The sequence below is a fragment of the Pseudophryne corroboree genome, chromosome 11 (assembly GCF_028390025.1).
Source record: "Pseudophryne corroboree isolate aPseCor3 chromosome 11, aPseCor3.hap2, whole genome shotgun sequence".
Lineage (NCBI taxonomy): Eukaryota > Metazoa > Chordata > Amphibia > Anura > Myobatrachidae > Pseudophryne > Pseudophryne corroboree.
The window spans coordinates 299135386-299161367 of record NC_086454.1 but is presented as its reverse complement, the minus strand read 5'-3'; the positions used below and the strand labels follow the sequence as shown (position 1 = coordinate 299161367).

Here is a 25982-nt window from a genome sequence, read left to right as displayed (position 1 = left end):
CCCTCTTACAACAGGGGAAGGGGTATTATTCCACACTATTTGTGGTACCGAAGCCGGACGGCTCGGTGAGATGGAGTCACTCAGAGCGGTGATAGCGAACCTGGAAGAGGGGGACTATATGGTGTCGCTGGACATCAAGGATGCTTATCTCCACGTCCCAATATATCCTTCTCACCAAGGGTACCTCAGGTTTGTAGTACAAAACTGTCATTATCAGTTTCAGACGCTGCCGTTTGGATTGTCCACGGCGCCTCGGGTCTTTACCAAGGTAATGGCCGAAATGATGATTCTTCTACGAAGAAAAGGCATCTTAATTATCCCTTACTTGGACGATCTCCTGATAAGAAAACAGAATTTAGAAAACTGCAATACATCACAAGCGCTGAAAACATTAATACGACATCACCCGAACGTTCCTTTTTGGGTTGGATGGAATGTTCTTTTTATCTGGTGTTCTTCTTAGATTCAGACCATTTAGGTATAGGGACTCCAACAAAGGTAGTATGAAAAAAAACAGATATAATAAAAAAACCAATGAGTAGTAAGCTTTTGTAAAAACCAAGGTAAATATAGGTGCCTTTTATAGAGAATTGTTTAATCTTCTAGGGAACTATATAGAATCCAAAGCGTACCCCACTCACACTTTAAGCGGGGATATACAAGCACATCAAGGTTTCTTTATAAGAGTGGTGGCTTCTACCGTTTTCCAAACACCCAGTGCAGATCTCAAGGAGTTCAACCAAGTAAGACTATGGATGAGTTAGGTGTGAGAAGTTGATGCGTACCCCAACACTCACACTGGAAAGGCGGATATGAAACTCATCAAGGTATCTTTATCTTCTTAAAGAAGAAGTCGCGGTCCTGGTGTAGTGTATTTCAAATCACAGATCTGACCACAACAGCTCCAAACAGGATAACATGGAATAAAATGGCAAAGAAAAAAACCAATATGTAGTATGTTCTGTTTAACCCTATTGGAAGTTTTAGGTGAGGTGTGGCTTAAGTACCTCTGACTAACTAAAAATGATTCCAAAGCGTACCCCACTCACACTTTGAACTGGGACTATAAAGCACATCAGGGTTTCTTTAAGGATGCAGACTTTTTCCCTTGTATTACACCCGGTGTTAGTCTTATAGCGCTACAGCCACTCAAAGATGTGATGAGCCATACAGATGCGTACCCAACACTCACACTCAGAAGGAAGGTGGGAAACCCATCAAGGTATCTTTCTCTCCATTAGCCAAACAATAGATTTATCAAAATGTGGCGTACCCCAACTCACAGTTTGAGCTATGGACTGGCCCGCCCGTTCCTCAGACCTCGCCGCAGGCTGGAACGTGATGCTTCTTATTGAATGGAGCGGCCGATGACTGTGGCTATACACCGCAAGCTGTATCTTTAGCCGGAACAAAGCTGGATATGTGGTCTCAGTCTGCTCGAGCCAGAACAAACCAAATGTGGTAGGACAGCCCCCGGCTGAGATCACCTGTCATACGGCTGTGGTGCGCCCGTGTGTAGCTGGATATCTGGAACAGGTGGAAGCCACAGTCCAAAACAATCAGTTTACTCTCAGCACCGGGGCCAGTTTCCTTAACATGTTTCTCCGTTATAGCATTAGAACGGTTTCATCAGGTATCTATAACGGAGAAACATGTTAAGGAAACTGGCCCCGGTGCTGAGAGTAAACTGATTGTTTTGGACTGTGGCTTCCACCTGTTCCAGATATCCAGCTACACACGGGCGCACCACAGCCGTATGACAGGTGATCTCAGCCGGGGGCTGTCCTACCACATTTGGTTTGTTCTGGCTCGAGCAGACTGAGACCACATATCCAGCTTTGTTCCGGCTAAAGATACAGCTTGCGGTGTATAGCCACAGTCATCGGCCGCTCCATTCAATAAGAAGCATCACGTTCCAGCCTGCGGCGAGGTCTGAGGAACGGGCGGGCCAGTCCATAGCTCAAACTGTGAGTTGGGGTACGCCACATTTTGATAAATCTATTGTTTGGCTAAAGGAGAGAAAGATACCTTGATGGGTTTCCCACCTTCCTTCTGAGTGTGAGTGTTGGGTACGCATCTGTATGGCTCATCACATCTTTGAGTGGCTGTAGCGCTATAAGACTAACACCGGGTGTAATACAAGGGAAAAAGTCTGCATCCTTAAAGAAACCCTGATGTGCTTTATAGTCCCAGTTCAAAGTGTGAGTGGGGTACGCTTTGGAATCATTTTTAGTTAGTCAGAGGTACTTAAGCCACACCTCACCTAAAACTTCCAATAGGGTTAAACAGAACATACTACATATTGGTTTTTTTCTTTGCCATTTTATTCCATGTTATCCTGTTTGGAGCTGTTGTGGTCAGATCTGTGATTTGAAATACACTATACCAGGACCGCGACTTCTTCTTTAAGAAGATAAAGATACCTTGATGAGTTTCATATCCGCCTTTCCAGTGTGAGTGTTGGGGTACGCATCAACTTCTCACACCTAACTCATCCATAGTCTTACTTGGTTGAACTCCTTGAGATCTGCACTGGGTGTTTGGAAAACGGTAGAAGCCACCACTCTTATAAAGAAACCTTGATGTGCTTGTATATCCCCGCTTAAAGTGTGAGTGGGGTACGCTTTGGATTCTATATAGTTCCCTAGAAGATTAAACAATTCTCTATAAAAGGCACCTATATTTACCTTGGTTTTTACAAAAGCTTACTACTCATTGGTTTTTTTATTATATCTGTTTTTTTTCATACTACCTTTGTTGGAGTCCCTATACCTAAATGGTCTGAATCTAAGAAGAACACCAGATAAAAAGAACATTCCATCCAACCCAAAAAGGAACGTTCGGGTGATGTCGTATTAATGTTTTCAGCGCTTGTGATGTATTGCAGTTTTCTAAATTCTGTTTTTTTGTATGTATAGCTAAATGTGGTGACATTTATTTGAATTCTGTGGCATCTGAGCTGCTTGGCGCCGGTGAGGACTACTCCCTAAACATATTTGATCTCCTGATAAGGGCAAGAACCAAGGAACAGTTAGAAGTCGGAGTGGCACTATCTCAGGTAGTGCTAAGTCAGCACGGATGGATTCTAAATATTCCAAAATCGCAGCTGATTCCAACGACACGTCTACTGTTCTTAGGAATGATTCTGGACACAGTCCAGAAGAAGGTGTTTCTCCCGGAGGAGAAGGCCAGGGAGTTATCCGAGCTAGTCAGGAACCTCCTAAAACCAGGACAGGTCTCAGTGCATCAGTGCACAAGGGTCCTGGGAAAAATGGTGGCTTCTTACGAAGCGATTCCATTCGGAAGATTCCATGCAAGAACTTTTCAGTGGGATCTACTGGGAAAATGGTCCGGATCGCATCTTCAGATGCATCAACGGATAACCCTGTCGCCAAGGACAAGGGTGTCTCTCCTGTGGTGGCTTCAGAGGGCTCATCTACTAGAGGGCCGCAGATTTGGCATTCAGGATTGGATCCTGGTAACCACGGATGCCAGCCTGAGAGGCTGGGGAGCAGTCACACAGGGAAGGAATTTCCAGGGCTTGTGGTCAAGCATGGAAACATCTCTTCATATAAACATTCTAGAACTAAGGGCCATTTACAATGCCTTAATTCAAGCAAAACCTCTGCTTCAGGGTCAGGCGGTGTTGATCCAGTCGGACAACATCACGTCAGTCGCCCACATAAACAGACAGGGCGGCACGAGAAGCAGGAGGGCAATGGCAGAAACTGCAAGGATTCTTCGCTGGGCGGAAAATCATGTGATAGCACTGTCAGCAGTGTTCATTCCGGGAGTGGACAACTGGGAAGCAGACTTCCTCAGCAGACACGACCTTCACCCGGGAGAGTGGGGACTTCACCCAGAAGTCTTCCACCAAATTGTAAACCGTTGGGAAAGACCAAAGGTGGACATGATGGCGTCACGTCTAAACAAAAAACTGGACAGATATTGCGCCAGGTCAAGGGACCCTCAGGCAATAGCAGTGGACGCTCTGGTAACGCCGTGGGTGTACCAGTCAGTGTATGTATTCCCTCCTCTGCCCCTCATACCGAAAGTATTGAGAATCATAAGAAGGAGAGGAGTAAGAACTATACTCGTGGTTCCGGATTGGCCAAGAAGGTCTTGGTACCCGGAACTTCAAGAGATGCTAACGGACGAACCGTGGCCTCTACCTCTAAGACAGGACCTGCTACTGCAGGGGCCTTGTCTGTTCCAAGACTTACCGCGGCTGCGTTTGACGGCATGGCGGTTGAACGCCGGATCCTGAAGGACAAGGGCATTCCAGAAGAAGTCATCCCTACTCTGGTAAAAGCCAGAAAGAAAGTAACCGCAAAACATTATCACCGCATTTGGCATAAATATGTTGCGTGGTGTGAGGCCAAGAAGGCCCCTACACAGGAATTTCAACTGGGTCGTTTCTTGCATTTCCTGCAAACAGGACTGTCTATGGGCCTAAAATTAGGGTCCATTAAGGTTCAAATTTCGGCCCTGTCGATATTCTTCCAGAAAGAACTGGCTTCAGTACCTGAAGTTCAGACATTTGTGAAAGGGGTGCTGCACATACAGCCTCCTTTTGTGCCTCCAGTGGCACCTTGGGATCTCAATGTTGTGTTGAGATTTCTAAAATCACACTGGTTTGAACCATTGTCTACGGTAGATTTAAAATATCTCACGTGGAAGGTGTCGATGCTGTTGGCCTTGGCTTCAGCTAGGCGTGTGTCAGAATTGGCGGCTTTATCATGTGAAAGCCCTTACCTAAATTTTCATTCTGACAGGGCGGAATTGAGGACTCGTCCTCAATTTCTACCTAAGGTGGTTTCTGCATTTCACATGAACCAACCTATTGTGGTACCTGCGGCTACTAGGGACTTAGAGGACTCTAAGTTGCTGGACGTTGTCAGGGCCTTGAAAATATATGTTTCCAGGACGGCTGGAGTCAGGAAAACTGACTCGCTGTTTATCCTGTATGCACCCAACAAGCTGGGTGCTCCTGCTTCAAAGCAGACGATTGCTCGTTGGATTTGTAGTACAATTCAGCTTGCACATTCCGTGGCAGGATTGCCACAGCCAAAATCAGTAAAAGCCCATTCCACAAGGAAAGTGGGCTCATCTTGGGCGGCTGCCCGAGGGGTCTCGGCTTTACAACTTTGCCGAGCAGCTACTTGGTCAGGGGCAAACACGTTTGCTAAATTCTACAAATTTGATACCCTGGCTGAGGAGGACCTGGAGTTCTCTCATTCGGTGCTGCAGAGTCATCCGCACTCTCCCGCCCGTTTGGGAGCTTTGGTATAATCCCCATGGTCCTTACGGAGTCCCAGCATCCACTTAGGACGTTAGAGAAAATAAGATTTTACTTACCGATAAATCTATTTCTCGTAGTCCGTAGTGGATGCTGGGCGCCCATCCCTAGTGCGGATTGTCTGCAATACTTGTATATAGTTATTGTTACAAAAAATTCGGGTTATTATTGTTGAGCCATCCTTTCAGAGGCTCCTTTAAATTTATCATACTGTTAACTGGGTTCAGATCACGAGTTGTACGGTGTGATTGGTGTGGCTGGTATGAGTCTTACCCGGGATTCAATATCCTTCCTTATTATGTACGCTCGTCCGGGCACAGTATCCTAACTGGCTTGGAGGAGGGTCATAGGGGGAGGAGCCAGTGCACACCACCTGATATCTCAAGCTTTTATTTTGTGCCCTGTCTCCTGCGGAGCCGCTATTCCCCATGGTCCTTACGGAGTCCCAGCATCCACTACGGACTACGAGAAATAGATTTATCGGTAAGTAAAATCTTATTTTTTTGAGCATTGTAACAAAGTTATTATATGTATTCTTTATTGAACTGCCCATTCCAGATGTTCTCAAACACGGTCCTCAAGGCACCCCAATGGTCCAGGTTTTAAGCATATCCATGCTTGGCCACAGTTGTTTTAAATAGTACCTCAGCCAATTTGACGTAACCATCTATTCTGAGCCATGGATATACTTAAAACCTGGATCGTTGGGGTGCCATGAGGACCGCTTTTGAAAACCTATGGCTCACTCCATGTAACAATTGCCCTCCTGACATCTGAAGTCAGAGCCAGATTAACAGGACAGCCATCCAAGGGCCTCCACACACTGGGGGTTCCCCACATATAGCTTCAGCGTGGGGGTACTGTGGCATATGTGAACCGGGGTTTCTTTTTATTATTATTAATATTCTTTATTTATATGGTGCCACAAGGGTTCCGCATCACCCAATTCTTTGTGGAATAATATAAACTGGGGGCACTACACAGTGACGGATTCAGGGGAGGGCACCAAAGCACATGCCCCCTCCCCCTGCAGTTAAGGGAATTTTTCTTAATTATTTTATGTAACTAACAGGCGCCAAGGGGATGGGGTGTGGGGTCTTTACCTAAACCCAGGCCCCGCAACAAGCCCACCCCTCCCCCTTTTGGAGTGTACGGACCCCTGTATGTATGCATGCCGAACCCAGGGTCTGCACTGTTGGATGCAGACTTCCTGGACCGGCACAGGAGTTCTGAGGGCCAGTCTGTGTAAGCCTTGGCCTACGATAATTGCAACCAACAGTCGCGATGGTGGTACATTGCTGCATCTTTGGACGCAGTACTCAGAACGCAGATGCTCAGGAGGCATCATAGCAGCTATAGTTATAAATGTGATCTGTTGCTGCATTTCTCACATTTCTTCCATCTGCATTTGACTTTTTTCTAAGGAAATACTTGGTATACTCTGTTCCCAGCTTCTCATGTTACTTGCTTTGAGATAAACACCTTTTTTCTTGATAAAGGAATGTTGTTCTTTTTCTATTAATTTATTCCTGTTGAAGTGATTACAGATCAGCAATATGGTTCTAAAAACAAATTACAATTAAAACCCATCTCTGCTGACTGACAGCGCGGTGCAATACATGAGCCATTATACCATAATATGCTTCCAATACAGCAATTAAGCCATGAAAATATATTACCATGGGCTCTGAAGTCATATAATTAGCGGATCAGTGCTATATATTGCTCGTCTGTTGAATGCCCCATGTGACTTGTTTTAATTTACTTTCTCCCTTTAACCCCAAGTTTGTTGTGCAGTAAAACCGCCTTCTGTCTGAGGGTTAATATGACCATACGTAATTATCTTTAATTGGTTATGTTGTTCCTATTAGCACAGCTTCTCATTAACTCCAGAGCTAGACAAACAGTAATAGCAGAGTCCAGTAGCAATCTCTGTACGAAGAGCCAGAGTATTTTCCAGCAGTTCTAGGCAGTGTTAGCCAGCGGGAGACCTGTGAAATCTTTTGTTGAGCTAACTGCACTTAGGAGTTATACTCAGCAGGGCCCGAAAATAGCACAAAGCAACTAGTGTTATACATACAAGAACATTAACATAGTATAACACTGTAAGGGTGCAAGGTGCCGTTTCCTGGGGTATATGGCAGCACGCAGCAGCTGAGGAACAACACAAGTCCAGTTTCTGGCACAACTGGCCCCAGCCAGTTTTATTGTACAGAAAATAAAGCAAACACCAAAAGAAAATACCTTGCCTGTCCGGCACTAACTAAACACAAGATGTTCCGAACTATCACTAAACAAAAAACACAGAGTTCTCCAGCAAACACTGTATAGTTCACTTGTATCAGGAAGCGTGTTTCTCTCACAGAGATCCTGCAGTCTTCCCAGGCAGTCTGCACACCCTAATCAGGCCAGCAGCTCTATAACACTCTTACACAGCTGAAAGCCTGATTAGCCTTCTGTGAGGCCAAAGACCCGAACTGGGCCCAATGTCTGGAACTTGCCCCATCTCTCTTTCAGGGCCCTTACCCAGCTTTTCCAACAAACTGAAAAGGTTCTAACAAAACAAAACATATTCCTAGAAGTTTTCATTTTTCTAATACATGTAAGACAAGAACCTGGGACAAACATACCTGCCCTCAAACACTATCCCAGTGTTCTTGTCACAATAGCCAATGCAGTCCACATGACAGCTATGGGGGCCCAGCAGCATAGGGTGCCCTGTTTCAGAAAGGAAAAACGTGCCCTAAAATACTGATGTCCCAGCTTGCTATTAATGCCCCAGCTTGCTATTAATGTAATTAGAATCCTGGTCTATTGGATACTGACCGGAGTTGGAGCAGATAGCAGCACTAAGAGGAAAGGTAGGCTGACCTTTCTGGTGGTGCTGGGTCTGCCAGAGGCATAGCCACTCCCCCAAATTAATGTGACTTTCAGTGGGGGGACAATATTTCTGTACACTTGGCCAAGCCCCCTTAGTACTGGGGACTAAAATTGGTGTCCTCAGGAGCAGAAATGGTGGAGGTTACGACTCTATGATGGTGCATAAAGGGATACATAACAAATTTTGCAAAGAGGCCCTGACATTTCTACAATACGGTGATGCCTCATTCAACAGTACAGGGTATAACATATGCAAAACATACACCACACATAATCATCTGACCCTGAACACAGCTGTATCTGCCTCTTGTTTGCCTTTTCTCTGTGACGTTTTATGAAATGAAATTTCTGGCCACGCCCCAATTACATCATACTGCACCCCAATGATGTCATTCATATTCCTTCCCACTAAGACATTAACTCATCCAATTATACTGTCAGAGTACTACTGTAACACTCATAAGCAAGACTATTGAAGGTAATATGAGGATTATGAGAGATGGTAATGAGACAGCAATTTAAGGGTTACTGGTTAATGAACACAGACGTTTGCTGTAAGTTGCATCCTGATAGAATCTACCGCTGAATGTGTAGGAGGATATGGGGGGGGGGGGGGGGGCTATGCCGCCTCCCACTGGGAGTGTATTTTAGCTTAGCAGAAGTGCGAATGAAAGGATCGCAGAACGGCTACAAAATAATGTTGTGCAGTTTCTGAGTAGCTTCAGACCTACTCAGTGCTTGCGATCACTTCAGACCGTTCAGTTCCTGATTCGACGTCACAAACACGCCCTGCACTCGCCCAGCCACCCCTGCGTTTTTCCTGGCACGCCTGCGTTTTTCCGAACACTCTCTGAAAACGGTCAGTTGACACCTAGAAATGCCCTCTTCCTGTCAATCACTCTGCGGCTGCCTGTACGACTGAAAAGCATTGCTAGTCCCGGTGTAAAACATAGTTCGTTGTAATAGTACGCTGCGCGTGTGCATTGCGCCGCATACGCATGTGCAGAAGTGACTGTTTTTTGCTTCATCGCTGCACAGCGAACAAATGCAGCTAGCGATCAACTCGGAATGACCACCATGGTCTTAGGTGTAGTACCCAGTATATAATCTTTGAGCTGTATTTGTGCTTGTGTGCTGCTATTAATATTTGATTACATAGTGTACCACTACCTATTGCATTACATGGATGATGTACTAGACATTCTTATTTCCTGATCAGTGGGCTCTGTAAGGAGATTAGACAACACCTTCATAGAGGATCAGTAAAGCCCTATCGTAGGCAGATTTGACGGTCTCCTGTAAATATCGCATTAGTCAAATCATTAAAGGACATAGCAATGTGTTGGGTGAGAGTTCTCTAGTCTGCACGCAGTTACAGATGATGAAGTCTTAGCCACGGGAACAATTAACCCTTCCTACTACAGCTATAGAGGAAAAGGAATGCTTAACATTCATAATGCCTCATAGGACTAGGTTACTGTCAGTACAAGAAATAGCGAAAGTTAGAGAATCAGTTTCTGTGTGTTTAGCCTAGTAAAATAGGGTGTATTTAATGAGCAATAATAATGGGTGATCTTAGCTAACAGCATGGCAGCATAGGGTGGGAGGGGGCAGGAAATTCTACTGAACCTCACCTGTCCATCCAAATGCCAGACAACTCCCATAAACCTCTCTGTTTGAGATTCTACGTGAATATATCAGACTGATGGAACCTCACCTTTCTGCTCACCATCTGACAGATGTGTAGTCTTCTCCTCCCAGCCGTCCTGCAAAAGGAACAACAAACATGGGATTCCTCACAACAAACATGGGATTCCTCTAAAGGGTCTATGACCACCATTAGCTTCAGATGGTACAAGTTCTTCTTGCAGAATACACTTACGGACATAGACATACTGTACAGCACATAGTAAGGATTCAGGAATGGGTGTTAGTATATCCACTTGGGAATATTCTTAGTGTATGAGATGAGATAACCCAAAAAACAACCAATCAGAACACAACCAATCAGGACACCCTATTCTGCCGCTGTTCAGAAGGGCACCTAGCTCTCCACCCTTGCGCATTGGGTTTGCAGTTCAAGATGGACACATTTGGACAGGAGCAGCACAATGCAGGCTCACCATTGCGGAGCAGTGCAGAAAGGACGTTTCAGTTTATGGAAATGAGAGAAATACTGATATAAGCTATAAGGATAGTGGTCACATTAGGGAGCACACCGATGTGAAAGTGAATGTTAGGCCACATACAGGGGTAAATGTAATAGGGTGCAAGTTGCCGAAGGACCGTGATTTCGTCCGAGAATGGCAACATTTTTAAAGCACCAATCATTTACTAGGCAAAATCAAGCTGGTTTTCCCTTGTAAATGACTGCTGCTTTAAAAATACAGCCATTTTCGGATGAAATCCCAGACCCCCGGTTACTCGGATCCTATTACATTTACCCCAGAGACTTCTTGCTTCTGGTATGAATAGTCGACCATGTTAAGGTCGACAGTCATTAGATCACCACTATTGGTCGACATTGACATGGTCAACATTGACAAATAGTCGACACATGAAAAGGTTGACGTGATTTTTGAACAGTTTTTGGTGTAATTTTTTTCCGTAACTTGACCAGGACCCCCAATTAGTGCACCGCATCCCCTTGCATGGCTCGCTTCACTGCCATGCTCCGGGGCAAGGTGTTTCGCTCCGATACCGCTGTGCTCGGCACAGGTTACTATTCCCAATCATAGTCTACGTGGATGGAAAAGTATGAAAAAGTAAAAAAAAAGTAAATTTTTTTTTTTTTAAAGCCATATTGACCTTTTGATGTGTCGACCATTTCCATGCGTCGTCCAGTTGCCCATGTCGACAAATAGAAAACAATTACCCCGTCCTCTGTCAGCATTCTAAATTGTCGGTGTCGACCACCGGGATCCCGTATCACACCCATTTGCACAATGCACCTCTGGGAGGGTGTGGTACGGAAGGTAGACAGTAACTAGGTCGACCACTATTGGTCGACTGTAACTAGGTCAACAGGGTATTTAGGTCAACATGGTCTAGGTCGACAGGTCAAAATGTCGACATGAGTTTTTTTTTATGTTTGGTTGGTGTTTTCTTCGTAGAGTGACCGGGAACACTAATTAGTGAACCGTGTCTCCTCGCATGGCTCACTTCGCTCTTCGCCCGTTCCAGTCGTAGTCCACGTGGATTATTAAGTATGAAAAGGTTAAAAAAAAAGAAAAAAAATCATGAAAAACTCATGTTGACCTTTTGACCTGTTGACCTAGAGACCCCGTCGACCTGGTTACTGTCGACCTGGAGACCGGATCCCCCTCTGGGATGTTACAGTTACTGTGCACCTTGAAGTACACTGAGCAGAAAGGAACTACTGTAGAATATTCATAAAAGTAGTTGATTAGGGCACAGACAGAGCCAACTGGGTCCCGAGGCTAGGTGATTATAATATCTTACTGCCTATTACGTTACAGTTGCATATGATATATTGTGTTTTAAATTGAATTCCCTGTCCACAGGGTCAGTATCTCTGCTAAAGCCAGCGACACTGCTTTCATTTATGCCATGTTCCTACAGAGCGGAGAGAGCACGCATAAGAGGCCCGTGGAACAGGTGGGGGAACATGTGAATCCAGCAGCACTGATCCTCCAGAACACCTTGTACTAAGCTCCAACAGAAATACTGGATGTCTGGCGCACAGACCCGTATGAACCAGAGCAATGCCTGCAGCCAAACCTGGAGGTGGTGAGTTCAAAAACTTGCTAAGATGTAGTTCAAATAAAATGCATTCTGCATGTATGAATATATAATGTGCGCTACAAAGCCTGGCCTGTCAATCAAGCGTTAAACTGCTCGTGCTAAGTGAACGTTTTCACTACAGAGAGATTGATGAGATGAAATGTAACTATGAAATGTCAGAGCTGCATTGCCATGTTTTCAGGCTGCATGCGTGAAATACACTCAAAGTGAATTACTTTTTCAAAAGTAAACAACTTTATTGCAATGCAATATGCACAGTGCTGGATGTTTGCAAGGTGTGACTGACACTAATAGACAAAACATGGAGCGGATGATGCAGGGGACGGACTGTGCGTAATACTGAAATGTGAGCAATGCTATGCAGTATAGGTCAGACTGAGAACGCGTGAGTCTTACACAAAAATGCAGGGGTCTATATAGAAACAGACACAGGGAAAGGAGCAATGCATTCTCATGGTATCATTTTACATTGATATTCATAATGGTATCTGGATGATAGGTGAAAAGTCAATAGGTATATTGATGATATGGTCGACGTGCATTAGATCGACAGGTACAATAGATCAAGTTGGTCAACAGGTCGGCATGTAAAAGGCAGCAGGTACAAAAGGTCAACATGACAATTGACGACACATTTATTTTTGTATTTTTTCCTCCCGTTTATCAACTTTCTCATACTTTACCATCCACTTGGACTATGATTGGGAATAGTAACCTTGCCCCATGAGAGGGGACGTGGTATAGTAATTGGGGTCACATGTGGTTAAACATACAAAATGATACCCAAAAATGCAAAAAACCCTGTATCAACCTTTTTTGTGTGACCATTTCCATATCGACCTTTTCGCTGTGTCGACCAAATGATCCACATCCATTTATAATTACGAAATAGCCTGTTGCACCGCTCCCAGGGATGGACATTGATACTCGATGGTTTACAACCATCGATGGTCTTGTTGTGATGGTAGTGGTTTTTCCATTCGATGGTGACTTTCCGATGTTAGGCTCTATTGAATGGTGCAGACGCAATGGCCTTCCAATGGTTAAATACAACTGAATACAATGTTTAAAAATGTAAACAGGGTCTCTACTGCGTATGCGCAAACCAAGATTCTTGTGCATTTTGGGTTGGTAATTCCATCAAAAGGTTCTGATGCAATGGTTGTACCATGCAGTGGAAAAGTCAATGTTGGAAGCCCTCCCACTATTAGATGACAGACTTCCATTGTCCATCCCTTGCTGCGCCCTTCTGCCCTTCTTGTGCGGAATTTCTAGGTTACTTCTAAAAATGCAGATTTTGGAGCAGTGCTTTGTGATATGTAATACCTACATATTACATATGGGTCGCTCTGTGCTATATATGGAACATTGGGGCTCTAGGTACATTGCAAATTAATATATACAGTAGAGTACCAAGGGGTCTATTCATCATCACTAACGGGCCCGATACACATGCAGAAACGCTAATTTCAGAATACGCGGAATAGTCACTGAATAGGCCCCTAAGTAACTGATCCTGAATGGAAGCATGAACGATCAGAAGACAAAGTGGGTCATTCCGAGATGATCGTAGCTGTGCTAAATTTAGCACAGCTACAATCATTCACACTGACATGCGGGGGGACGCCCAGCACAGGGCTAGCCCGCCCCGCATGTCAGTGCCCCCCCCTCACCTGCAGAAGTGCAAAGGCATCGCACAGCGGCGATGCCTTTGCACTTCAAAAGTAGCTCCCAACCAGCGCAGCTTTAGCGCGCTGGCTGGGAGCTACTCATCGCTCCCCGGCCCGCAGTGGCTGCGTATGACGTCACGCAGCAGCTGCGGCCCGCCTCCGTTCAGTCCGGCCATGCCTGCATTGCCCGGACCACGCCCATGAAACGGCGGCCAAACGTCGCCGTCCAGCCCAGCGACCGCCTCTATCCGGTCAATCAGGCAGAGGCGATCGTAGCGGCCTGATGGCCTTCGGCCGTCTGGCATGCGCCGGCACACTGCGGCGCCGGCGCATGCGCAGTTCTGACCCGATCGCACCGCTGTGGAAAACTGCAGCGTGCGATCTGGTCAGAATGACCCCCAAAATCAGAGCTGCAGAGATAAAACTGGCTCTGAACTGGCTTTCTTGGAAATGTGACTCAGCTTAAGCCCCGGATTGCGGTGAAGCGGGTCCAGATAATGGCAGCATGTATTAATGTAGCTGCTGCTGTTGTGGGACAGTGTTAAATCGCCTGTCTGGTGATCTGCGTGCTCCCACTTTCGGCTTTCCTGATCGGCACTTGAGACAGCACTGCATAGACGCCGTCAGTACTTCTCCCAGTGACACCCAAGGGACTACTGAATAACATTTCCCAAGAGACCTGCACATGCGCACTAGACTCTGGGACAGCCATGGGTCTCCTAGTGACCCTAGTGCCCAGAGTCTCTGCACTGCCGACTTTGCACATGGCAACAACAGCTGCAGCTGTCAAAACGGATAGCTGCAGCTGTCAGGACAGTCAGAGCCACTGACCGCTCAAACATCTCCCGGCACATTGTAGATAGAGTCCCCGGAATTTACCATACATCTCCATATTCATACATGGGTGAGAAGTGGCATCAGCAGCACAAAACATGCACTGATAGATAGCACTAATCCCCATAACGACAAATAATACATCTACGCCTAAGTAGCGCCTCGGCTGTATCAATGTTCACATGCAGGAACAGAGGCTCTGAAAGTAGCCCTTCCCTGTTATGTGTTCAGAGTGTGCGATCGCATCAGCAGTCTCTTCACTCCTCTAACTGGACTCCTGTGCCTGCGAGGTTGACTAACCACATACAGTACGTGTGGTGGCCATAACATTAACTAGGCACTACTATGGGGCATACCATTAACCGGGGCACTACTAAGGGGCATAACAATAACCGGGGCACTACTAGGTGTGCGCACGGGGGGTGCCTGGTGCGCACAGGCACCCCCTATTGTCCGGCACCCTCCGCACACACGCGCATGTCTGTTGCTGCTGCCACCGATTCCTGTCTCAGTCTGACGCTGAATTTGAAGGGAGGAGAGTGCTGCGTGCGTCTCTCCTGCCCCTCACTGTGTGTCCCCGTCTCCGGTAGTCATTTACAATGTCTCTCGGCGGTCAGCCAATCAGAGCTCGCGGACCGGCTCTTGATTGGCTGCCGGCCCGTGAGCTTTGATTGGCTAACAAGCCGGCGCCATATTTCAAATGGCCGCCGGAGACAGCCGGGGACTCAGTGAAGTGAGGCACAGGAGAGACGCGCGCTGCGCTCTCTTCCCCTCAGCGCCAGAGACGGAAATCGGCGGCACTGGCAACAGAGGAGGGTGAGCACAAATGGGGGCATATGTATCGGGCACCACTGGGGGCATTTATGTATCTGGCACCACTGGGGGCATTTATGTATCTGGCACCACTGGGGGTATATGTATTTGGCACCACTGGGGGCATTTGTGTATCTGGCACCGCTGGGGGCATTTGTGTATCTGGCACCTCTGGGGGCATGTGTGTTTCTGGCACTGCTGGGGGCATGTGTGTATCTGGCACTGCTGGGGGCAAGTGTGTATCTGGCACCGCTGGGGGCAAGTGTGTATCTCTCACCGCTGGGCGCTGGGGGCAAGTGTGTATTTAGCACCACTGGGGGTATTGAGTAAGGTGCACCGCTGGGGGCATATGTTTATATTGCTTTGAGTGCCAATAGGCGGTGCTAGACACGCCCAATAGGTGGTGCTAAACACGCCCAGTAGGTGGTGCCAAACGCACACCTCTGACAGTGCCCCTCCTAATAAAATGTTCTGTGTACACCTATGCAGGGGGCATAAAATGAACAACTGTGGAGAGAGGTGTCTCTCTAGAAGGGGCCCCTTCAAAATGTTGCTCTGGGGCCCACAATGTTCTGGCTATGCCTCTGCAGGGTTGTGTTGATGCTGCCAAAGTACAGTAAGGATATAGCCACTGAAACACATGCAATTGCGTGAATGTGGCACCATAACGTTGTTTTACGCCGCCATTACCATGAAGAGGAGCTGACCTGACAGTGCAGACATACTCATCATGAAATGCAACTGAATATACAGGCGCTATATACAGTACATAATACCAAACAAAAACAACGTTAGATATTATGAAGGCAGACTTGGGAGAGATGGAAAAGACATGATGCTTTCGCAGAGTGGGGGCACTTGATTGGAATTGAGGATCAGTGGGAGAAACTAGTGTAAAAAGCACAATATTAGAAGCGACGTCAGACAAGGTTAGGGAAAGTAACAAGAAAAGACAATTTGTATTAAACATTGTAAAAGTGAAATATAAAGCAGACTGTAAGCAGAGTCAGAGGAGGGAAGGTATATCTTCAGAAGCAGGTCAAGAACATAATCGGATTAGCAAAGGCTGGCGAGAAAGCTGCACAGACAGCAGGGAAAGGGGACAGAACCTGCTCCTAGGGTATATACATCAAGTGAAAGGGGGTCACCTGGAGCGGGACGCAAGAATAGTATATTATACGCAATTATTTCTGTTTAGTATTCACAGGAAAAGGAAAGTGATCATAGTTACTGCAAATAGCACAAATATTGTTTAAAAGAGATAGAAGTCAGAAGAGATAGACCTACAGTATATACTGTATGTATCCTAAAAACCAGAACTCTCAAACCTAGAAGTGGACAAGTCAGTGGGGTCAGATAGAAGAAAAGGTGTATATTCACCAAAATCATTTTTGGGGGATCCCCAGGAAAGGTTATCCCCTGGACGTAACAAGGAGAGACTGCAACAAATATCTCTAATATCTGCGATTTTCGAGTCCCGACAGTAAAAACAGCCCCTTCTGTAGCCTACGGGTTACTCTATTGCATGTGTTTCTGGATGCTCTGGATCCCTCTCCGATGCAAGTTCAGACTGATGTCCGCGTATATGCAGCAGTCGAATCGGGTCCACACCCAGATACAATGTGATAGTGGTGTATATAACTTTGCTTCCAGCCCTTCGCTGGGACAGGGTTTTCAGAAGCTCTGTCCCAGCGCCCAAAGTTAAATACATGCAATTGCCAATTTTCATTACGACATTGCGAGTCTGAGAGTAAATATTACAACCCAAGCACATCAAAAATGTGGTTGGTGATAAACACGCAACTTAAAGAGCCTATTAGCAGTATTATTCAACCCGTCACGTTTACCAGGAAATTAATGCATGTTACCCCACTGCACAAAAGTAGAAGAAGAGAACAGACTGGCAACTACAGACCAGCGAGACAGACATAGTGGGAAAAGTAACTAAAACTGGAATAAGTAACTGTACAATACCTTAACCAGGAATTTACTGTCATGTGGGGAGAACACAGACATGCTTACAGTCACTCCTGGTTTTGGACCCTGACCGTCCTATACTGATGCCTGCTCAGCCTTGAAATTCGCTGTGGACTTTAACTACTCTTTGGATTGCTGTTGGTCCACCCATCTACTTGGATCGGAACTTGGTCTGATCCGACATTTGGAAGGATTCTCACCACTTGTGTGTGGACTTCTGCATAGACACTATCCCTGGCCTGTGTCACTACCTACGTTTTTTGTATTTTGTTTTACCATAGTATGACGTGACCAGGGTCAAATATACAGTGTATCAAGCACTAGAGTCGGTGACAGTATAAGCTTCTACTACTATGTGATTAGACCTGGGGGAACCCAAGTACCTGTGAGCATCTTCCCCTTTAAGAGAAAGGGGCTGCCTAGGATGAAGACCACAACTAAACTGGTTCTAGAAATATATTGTAGGGACTTTGAGGTTTGGCCTCATATTTAGAAGATCCCACACAGAATGTGACTGAGTGACTAAGATCATCGATCAAGGAGAAGCGGTCAGACGAAGTCTGTCTAGATTTTAGTAAGGCCTTTGACAGTATCTTACCCTAAAGTCTGCTAAATAAATGAAAATACATGGGCCAGGTATAGAGGCGACTGAATGGATAAGATACTGGTTGAAGGATAAAAATGTTGCAGCAAATGGAAATCATTCAAGTCATGATGTGATGTGCACTTGGACCAGTGCTCCTCAATATATGTATTGGTGTGATTGTTAAAGGTATTGGAGGTCTGCATTAATTTGCAAATGGCACAAATATATGCAACATGATATTCATGGAGGAGGGCAGGTTACATGGCCGAAACTAGGTGTATGCGGAGTGTGCCACTGCACATAGCGCTGCAGGATAGGGGGCGCTGTTGGTGGCACTTGTCAATTAACTGTTTTAATTACTTTCATTTACATCTTCCGCCCTTTTTGAAGCCCAGCATCTCCTAATCGCCCGTTTCCTGCTCCCACCCCTTCTGTTGCTAATACCTATGCAGCATTCATGAACTTAACTTGAGAACTCTTTACTATGCAGTCATATTGTCCTTTGTTATATTTCAAGATGTTGATGGGATTCAAACTCATTGCCTGTGGCATTGCAGTCAGACAATCTATTCATTGAGCTATCTGACCCTGCATAGAAAGCTAGAAATTCTAAGCTAGATAATTCTAACTATATGAGGCTTACCTTGTACTTTGTGAAAAAATTATCAGCATTGCGGCTGAGCAGATCTATGTAGTGTGGCTGCAAGAGATTGGATGTGTGGCTGCACACTGCATAGATCTGCTCAATTGCAATGCTGATTATGGTTTACAAAGTACAAGTAGCTAGATATAGTTCTTATAGTTTTCATGCAGGATCAAATAGCTCAATGAGTAGGGTACTTGACTGGAATGCAACAGGTTATAGGTTTGAATCCCGGGTATGGCAGAATATTGAAATGTGGTATTTAATTAACGGTACAGTATATATATATATATATATATATATATATATAATATATTATATAATCGCATATATATATATATATATATATGTGATTTTATATATATATATATATATATATAGCAAGCAAAAAAGACTGCGGCACTCAGAGGCTTAATGCAAAGTTCTTAGTGTATTAAAAGTAACACCTGATATCCAACGTTTCGGGGTTGGCACACCCCTTTGTCAAGGAAAAACAGGTGTTACTTTTAATACACTAAGAACTTTGCATTAAGCGTCTGAGTGCCGCAGTCTTTTTTGCTTGTTTTACATTCCATGTTTTCTGGAGGCACCAGAGCGTCTGAGCCCATTAGGAGGAGTGCCGGTCCGCACATTTTTTATATATATATATATATATATGGTCAAAGTTTTTTTATAGATCAGTGCGCTTATCCTGCAATCGGAAATCCCCTCTAGGGGTCAGTCACTAGCAGTTTATAAAGTCTCAAAAACCGTCACTGTCCTCAGTGAATTGGCCGGATCATCAAAATCCTATGGGCCCACTCCAGACTACCTGGCGGCAGCTCAGTTCCTCAGTAAATGACCCGGGTATACTCAGTCATGGCAATTAAATGGTACTAGGAGAGAAGAACAAGGATCCTACTCTACACCCCATTGTCCAGACTTGTGGAGCCCAGTGTACCTCGCAGAAAGAGTTTTAACAAGGGTGGAGAACAGCCACTGGATAAGGAATTGATAGGCCTTGACACAAGTTGCTATCTGGTACGGATCTCTCCATTATTTGTGTTTGCAAATACACTGTTAACAAAATTACTGCACCATAAGGCGCTTGTTCTTCTCTCCTAGTACCGTATATATATATATATATATATATATATACATTCCTTGCTGCCCCGGCACTCCAGGTATCCGCTGAGGGATATGTCCTGCTCCGGTGCCCTCCTCGACAGAGTGCTTTGCTTTCACCCCCTGGAATATCCAACCAAAGAAAAGGCGGCACTCGGAGTCTGTGATGCAATCATATATTGGTGCATAAAGCAATCATCAACGTTTCGGGGATCAGTTCCCCTTCTTCAGGATAAGTGTTAACAGTGCACAACAAACATTTAAATACCTAAAGGTAGTACTTACCCCCCAACAAACAACCATTCACCTGGCGTCTCCAGCTGGTCACACCGCCAGTCCCTCCGCCCGGCGCCTCCGTGCGCGTCAGCCGCATCCGGAAGTGACGTCGCGGGAGTCAGCCGCGTAACCATGGAGACGCTGGCAACTAAAACCAAAACAGAAACAAACCCCTTCCGTTAATGACATTCAGGGATAACGTGCAAAACAGGACCAAAACTGGTTAAAAGTGCTAGTGCATATCTAGATAAAGGGCTATCTCAAATTTAATATCAGTGCATGGGTGAACGTGGAACAACTGCTGTCCTTTAAACAAAACATGCAGCCACTGGCTGTCCTTATTCTACCCCCTGCCACAGAAAAAGATGCTTTACAGTACATATTGTTAAATATATTCAACTTGTTCTTAAAAGAAAATGTTTCTCTTATTGTGTGCTGGTACCGTCGTCTAATAGCTTTATACCCTCAAGCAAGTTGGTAAATAAAACCCCTATACCTTATAACATCGTCAAGAATAATCATCCTATGGTTACTCTTACTATCCTGACTATGCTGGAGACAACCATAGCATAATTAACAGTAGACTCAATAACTGGCACACTCCCGGCGCCACCGTTCCTTTAAATTAAAGAAAGTTAATAAGTCCCAAATGCTCATTCAGTCCCCCCGGTTTTAAAGTGTGCAATCTGTGGATCCACACGGATTCTAGCTGCAAAAGCTTTTTACCCCTATTACCGCCCCGTGCAGACTCTGGCACATGATCAATGATACAGTGTTTTAATGTCGCCATACTATGTCTAAACTCCACGAAATGTTTCGCGACCGGCTGTTCTCCACTGCCGGCCGCCAAAGCATTCCTGATTGCTTGTCTATGCTGTGCCATTCGTATTTTGAACTGGCACTCGGTCTTACTGATGTAGTAGCGACCGCATGGACAAATGATGGCGTATACAACGAACTTGGTGCTACATGCAAGAGGCCACCTGATCTTAAAGCTTTTTCCTGAAAAGGGGTGAGAGATACTATCTCCCGAAGACATATGTGCACAGGTAGTGCAACCTGTGCACCTATAGCACCCATTTTTTCTGGTCAAGAAATGAGTGGGGGCAACCTTCAGTTTGGCCATATCGGTTTTAACCAGAATGTCTTTAATACTTCGGCCTTTAGTATATCTTGGCATAACCCGTTTATCCTGAAAGACTTTTAACTCTGGGTCCGATGCCACTAAGGGCCATAAACCCTGCAGTCTTTTCTTTACCTGTCCGCTATTTACATCATGTTCACAGATCCAGGGAATATTCCTGGACATGTCCTTTGTTGCTATCGATTTGAGGGTCTATTCCCTTCTAATTGCCGTGGCCTTCTTACGAGCCGCACGTAGCAATTTAAGGGGGTACCCCCTGTCCAGGAGCCTGCCTTCCATTTCATCCAATTGCTTATTCCTGACTTCCACACTCATATTGGACCTGCATACTCGTAGAAATTGCGAGTATGGCAGTCCCCTAATGGTGGAAGCCGTATGAAAACTGTCATGCCGTAAGACAGCATTGCGGTCTGTGGGCTTCTTATACAGACACGTATCAATTCTGCCTTCATTCACTTTAATGAGGATGTCTAAATAACAGATTTCAAATTGACTCCAACTCATAGTAAATTTGACAGGACTAGCTGATAAATTGTGCCTGTCAACTAAAGCTACTAGATCCTGTGCTTCACCTCTCCAAAAAACCAGCACGTAAAAACCAGCAACTAATTCAGCTTTTAGAGCAAGCCAGGGCTGAAGGTATTATCTCTGCTGATGTGTTTGCAAGGCTGTGTCCTGACTTTCCAGTGACGCCCATCTTTTACACGATCCCCAAGATCCACAAAGATGCACAGATGCCTCCGGGAAGACCTATTATCTCGGCCCGGGGGTCTCTGTGCGAACCTGTGGCTATTTACCTGGACTGTTATCTCCAACCCTGTATACAGGGGACCAGTACACACTTAAAAGATTCCAGTTCATTACTGAGAAAATTCCTCTCCATTGAGCAGGTGCCGCTAGATGTCATATTGGCTACCATTGATGTCACTAGCCTGTACACTTGCATACCACATCAGCAGGGTTTGAATGCAGTAAGACGTTTGATTACAGGTAATGCATTGTACACTGGACCCGGTATAGATTTCTTCATGGAATTGTTGCAGTTCACATTATCTCACAACTTCTTTATCTTTGACGGGCAATTTTACAGGCAGCGAACGGGGTGTGCCATGGGTTCGTCCGTGGCACCCTCGTTCGCTAATGCCTTTATGTGGGACGTAGGGCGGGAACTGTTTTTGGCTGACTCTGTGGTAGCAAGTCGTTTGTTTATTTACTACCGTTATATAGACGACGTGCTGGTTTTTTGGAGAGGTGAAGCACAGGATCTAGTAGCTTTAGTTGACAGGCACAATTTATCAGCTAGTCCTGTCAAATTTACTATGAGTTGGAGTCAATTTGAAATCTGTTATTTAGACATCCTCATTAAAGTGAATGAAGGCAGAATTGATACGTGTCTGTATAAGAAGCCCACAGACCGCAATACTGTCTTACGGCATGACAGTTTTCATCCGGCTTCCACCATTAGGGGACTGCCATACTCGCAATTTCTACGAGTGTGCAGGTCCAATACGAGTGTGGAAATCAGGAATAAGCAATTGGATGAAATGGAAGGCAGGCTCCTGGACAGGGGGTACCCCCTTAAATTGCTACGTGCGGCTCGTAAGAAGGCCACGGCAATTAGAAGGGAAGAGACCCTCAAATCGGTAGCAACAAAGGACATGTCCAGGAGTATTCCCTGGGTCTGTGAACATGATGTAAATAGCGGACAGGTAAAGAAAAGACTGCGGGGTTTATGGCCCTTAGTGGCATCGGACCCAGAGTTAAAAGTCTTTAAGGATAAACGGGTTATGCCGAGTTATACTAAAGGGCGAAGTATTAAAGACATTCTGGTTAAAACCGATATGGCCAAACTGAAGGTTGCCCCCACTCATTTCTTGACCAGAAAAAATGGCTGCTATAGGTGCACAGGTTGCACTACCTGTGCACATATGTCTCCGGGAGATAGTATCTCTCACCCCTTTTCAGGAAATAGCTTTAAGATCAGGTGGCCTCTTACATGTAGCACCAAGTTCGTTGTATACGCCATCATTTGTCCATGCGGTCGCTACTACATCGGTAAGACCGAGTGCCAGTTCAAAATACGAATGGCACAGCATAGACAAGCAATCAGGAATGCTTTGGCGGCCGGCAGTGGAGAACAGCCGGTCGCGAAACATTTCGTGGAGTTTAGACATAGTATGGCGACATTAAAACACTGTATCATTGATCATGTGCCAGAGTCTGCACGGGGCGGTAATAGGGGTAAAAAGCTTTTGCAGCTAGAATCCGTGTGGATCCACAGATTGCACACTTTAAAACCGGGGGGACTGAATGAGCATTTGGGACTTATTAACTTTCTTTAATTTAAAGGAACGGTGGCGCCGGGAGTGTGCCAGTTATTGAGTCTACTGTTAATTATGCTATGGTTGTCTCCAGCATAGTCAGGATAGTAAGAGTAACCATAGGATGATTATTCTTGACGATGTTATAAGGTATAGGGGTTTTATTTACCAACTCGCTTGAGGTTATAAAGCTATTGGACGACGGTACCAGCACACAATAAGAGAAAAATTTTCTTTTAAGAACAAGTTGAATATATTTAACAATATGTACTGTAAAGCATCTTTTTCTGTGACAGGGGGTAGAATAAGGACAGCCAGTGGCTGCATGTTTTGTTTAAAGGACAGCAGTTGTTCCACGTTCACCCATGCACTGATATTAAATTTGAGATAGCCCTTTATCTAGATATGCACTAGCACTTTTAACCAGTTTTGGTCCTGTTTTGCACGTTATCCCTGAATGTCATTAACGGAAGGGGTTTGTTTTTGTTTTGGTTTTAGTTGCCAGCGTCTCCATGGGTACGCGGCTGACTCCCGCGACGTCACTTCCGGATGCGGCTGACGCGCATGGAAGCGCCGGGCGGAGGGACTGGCGGCGTGACCAGCTGGAGACGCCAGGTGAATGGTTGTTTGTTGGGGGGTAAGTACTACCTTTAGGTATTTAAATGTTTGTTGTGCACTGTTAACACTTATCCTGAAGAAGGGGAACTGATCCCCGAAACGTTGATGATTGCTTTTTGCACCAATATATGATTGCCTCACAGTCTCCGAGTGCCGCCTTTTCTTTGGTTGTGTGTATATCTATATATATATATATATATATATATATATATATATATAGAAAAAATGTATAGACTCGTGCGCTTCTTTAGGGATCGACAGTACAAAGAATTATTTGTCTGAACAATATAATAAATTTGCTAATGGAGTAGCCACAACTGGCTGATATCGCGGTTTTGTAGGCTTCAATAAGTCTTTGTCAGCACCTTCCACTCTTCAGGGTGGCAGCTCAGTTCCTCAGTGTACCAAAGGTATATGGCATAAATTCTGTAGCAAAAGAGGATGGAGAAGAACAAGCGCCTATGGTGCAGTAAGTTCTTTAAAGTGTTATAATGACACTTGAGAAAATATAAATGCGTACCAGATGAAATCTTTAAACCACGCCTAATAGTAAGATGCCAGTCAGGATATTTCTCACCAACAACACCATCGCGATCAGGATTTGGACTTCTCTTATGTTAACCACATAATAGCAGAGTATATATGTGTTTATTCACACACAGCAGTGGAGCCTCAGCTATGAAGCACGACATGAGTACAATCCTCCTCCAATCCTGTTAATGAACTATGGTGTTGTTGGTGAGAAATATCCTGACTGGCATCTTACTATTAGGCGTGGTTTAAAGATTTCATCTGGTACGCATTTATATTTTCTCAAGTGTCATTATAACACTTTAAAGAACTTACTGCACCATAGGCGCTTGTTCTTCTCCATCCTCTTTTGCTACAGAATTTATTGATGAGAGATTTCTGGATACAAGACCCCTAAATGTCTATGCTGACTTTTCATCTTAATCCGGTACGCTCAACTGGGTGTTTGTGGGGATATTATTGTTAATCCAGAAGTATTACGCTATGCGGCGATTCCGTCTTCTCTGATTTATAGATGGTGTTGTTGGTGAGAAATATCCTGACTGGCATCTTACTATTAGGCGTGGTTTAAAGATTTCATCTGGTACGCATTTATATTTTCTCAAGTGTCATTATAACACTTTAAAGAACTTACTGCACCATAGGCGCTTGTTCTTCTTTATCCTCTTTTGCTATATATATATATATATATATATATATATATAGAGAGAGAGAGAGAGAGAGAGAGAGAGAGAGAGAGAGAGAGAGAGAGAGACTTTGAACAAATGCACACTCTCCAGCAATTCTCAAATGGTGCTCCCTTCAGCCCGTTCCTTCACAGGTACAGGATATTTAAATTTTGTAGTTAAAGGGCACTCAAACTTCTTAATTAATATATGAAAGTTTATTATTTCCAAAAGAGACACTTTTTTTAAAAAACCATATCAAATGGCAATGGTGAAGGAAAAATGCTTATATATCAATAAATTCTTGAGCAAAAAAAGCAAAAAACACTTCTCTCCAATCCAAGAGATTTTCAACATCAATGCAGCACTTTAGAAATACAGGTTGAGTATCCCTTATCCAAAATGCTTGGGACCAGAGGTATTTTGGATATCGGATTTTTCCGTATTTTGGAATAATTGCATACCATGATGAGATATCATGGTGATGGGACCCAAGTCTAAGCACAGAATGCATTTATGTTACATATACACCTTATACACCCAGCCAGAAGGTAATTTTAACCAATATGTTTTCTAACTTTGTGCATTGAACAAAGTGTATCTACATTCACACAATTCATTCATGTTTCATATACACCTTATACACACAGCCTGAAGGTCATTTAATACAATATTTTTGATAACTTTGTGTATTAAACAAAGTTTGTGTACATTGAGCCATCAAAAAACAAAGGTTTCACTATCTCACTCTCACTCAAAAAAGTCTGTATTTCGGAATATTCCGTATTTCGGAATATTTGGATATGGGATACTCAACCTGTATATGATAGAAAGTCAAACTTATCCGTTGTCGACC

The 25982-nt window shown here is 44.7% G+C and overlaps 1 protein-coding gene across 6 annotated transcripts in view; it reads right to left on the bottom strand.

The window, feature by feature from the left end:
* LOC134969512 (serine/threonine-protein kinase Nek11-like) overlaps nt 1-25982 on the bottom strand; it is an 840206-nt gene that overhangs the window by 153513 nt on the left and 660711 nt on the right. For all 6 annotated transcript variants that reach the window (XM_063945508.1, XM_063945509.1, XM_063945511.1 and 3 more), the window contains one exon: nt 9897-9945. In XM_063945508.1, the coding sequence (XP_063801578.1) occupies nt 9897-9945 (49 nt within the window). The remainder of the gene's footprint in view (nt 1-9896; nt 9946-25982) is intronic.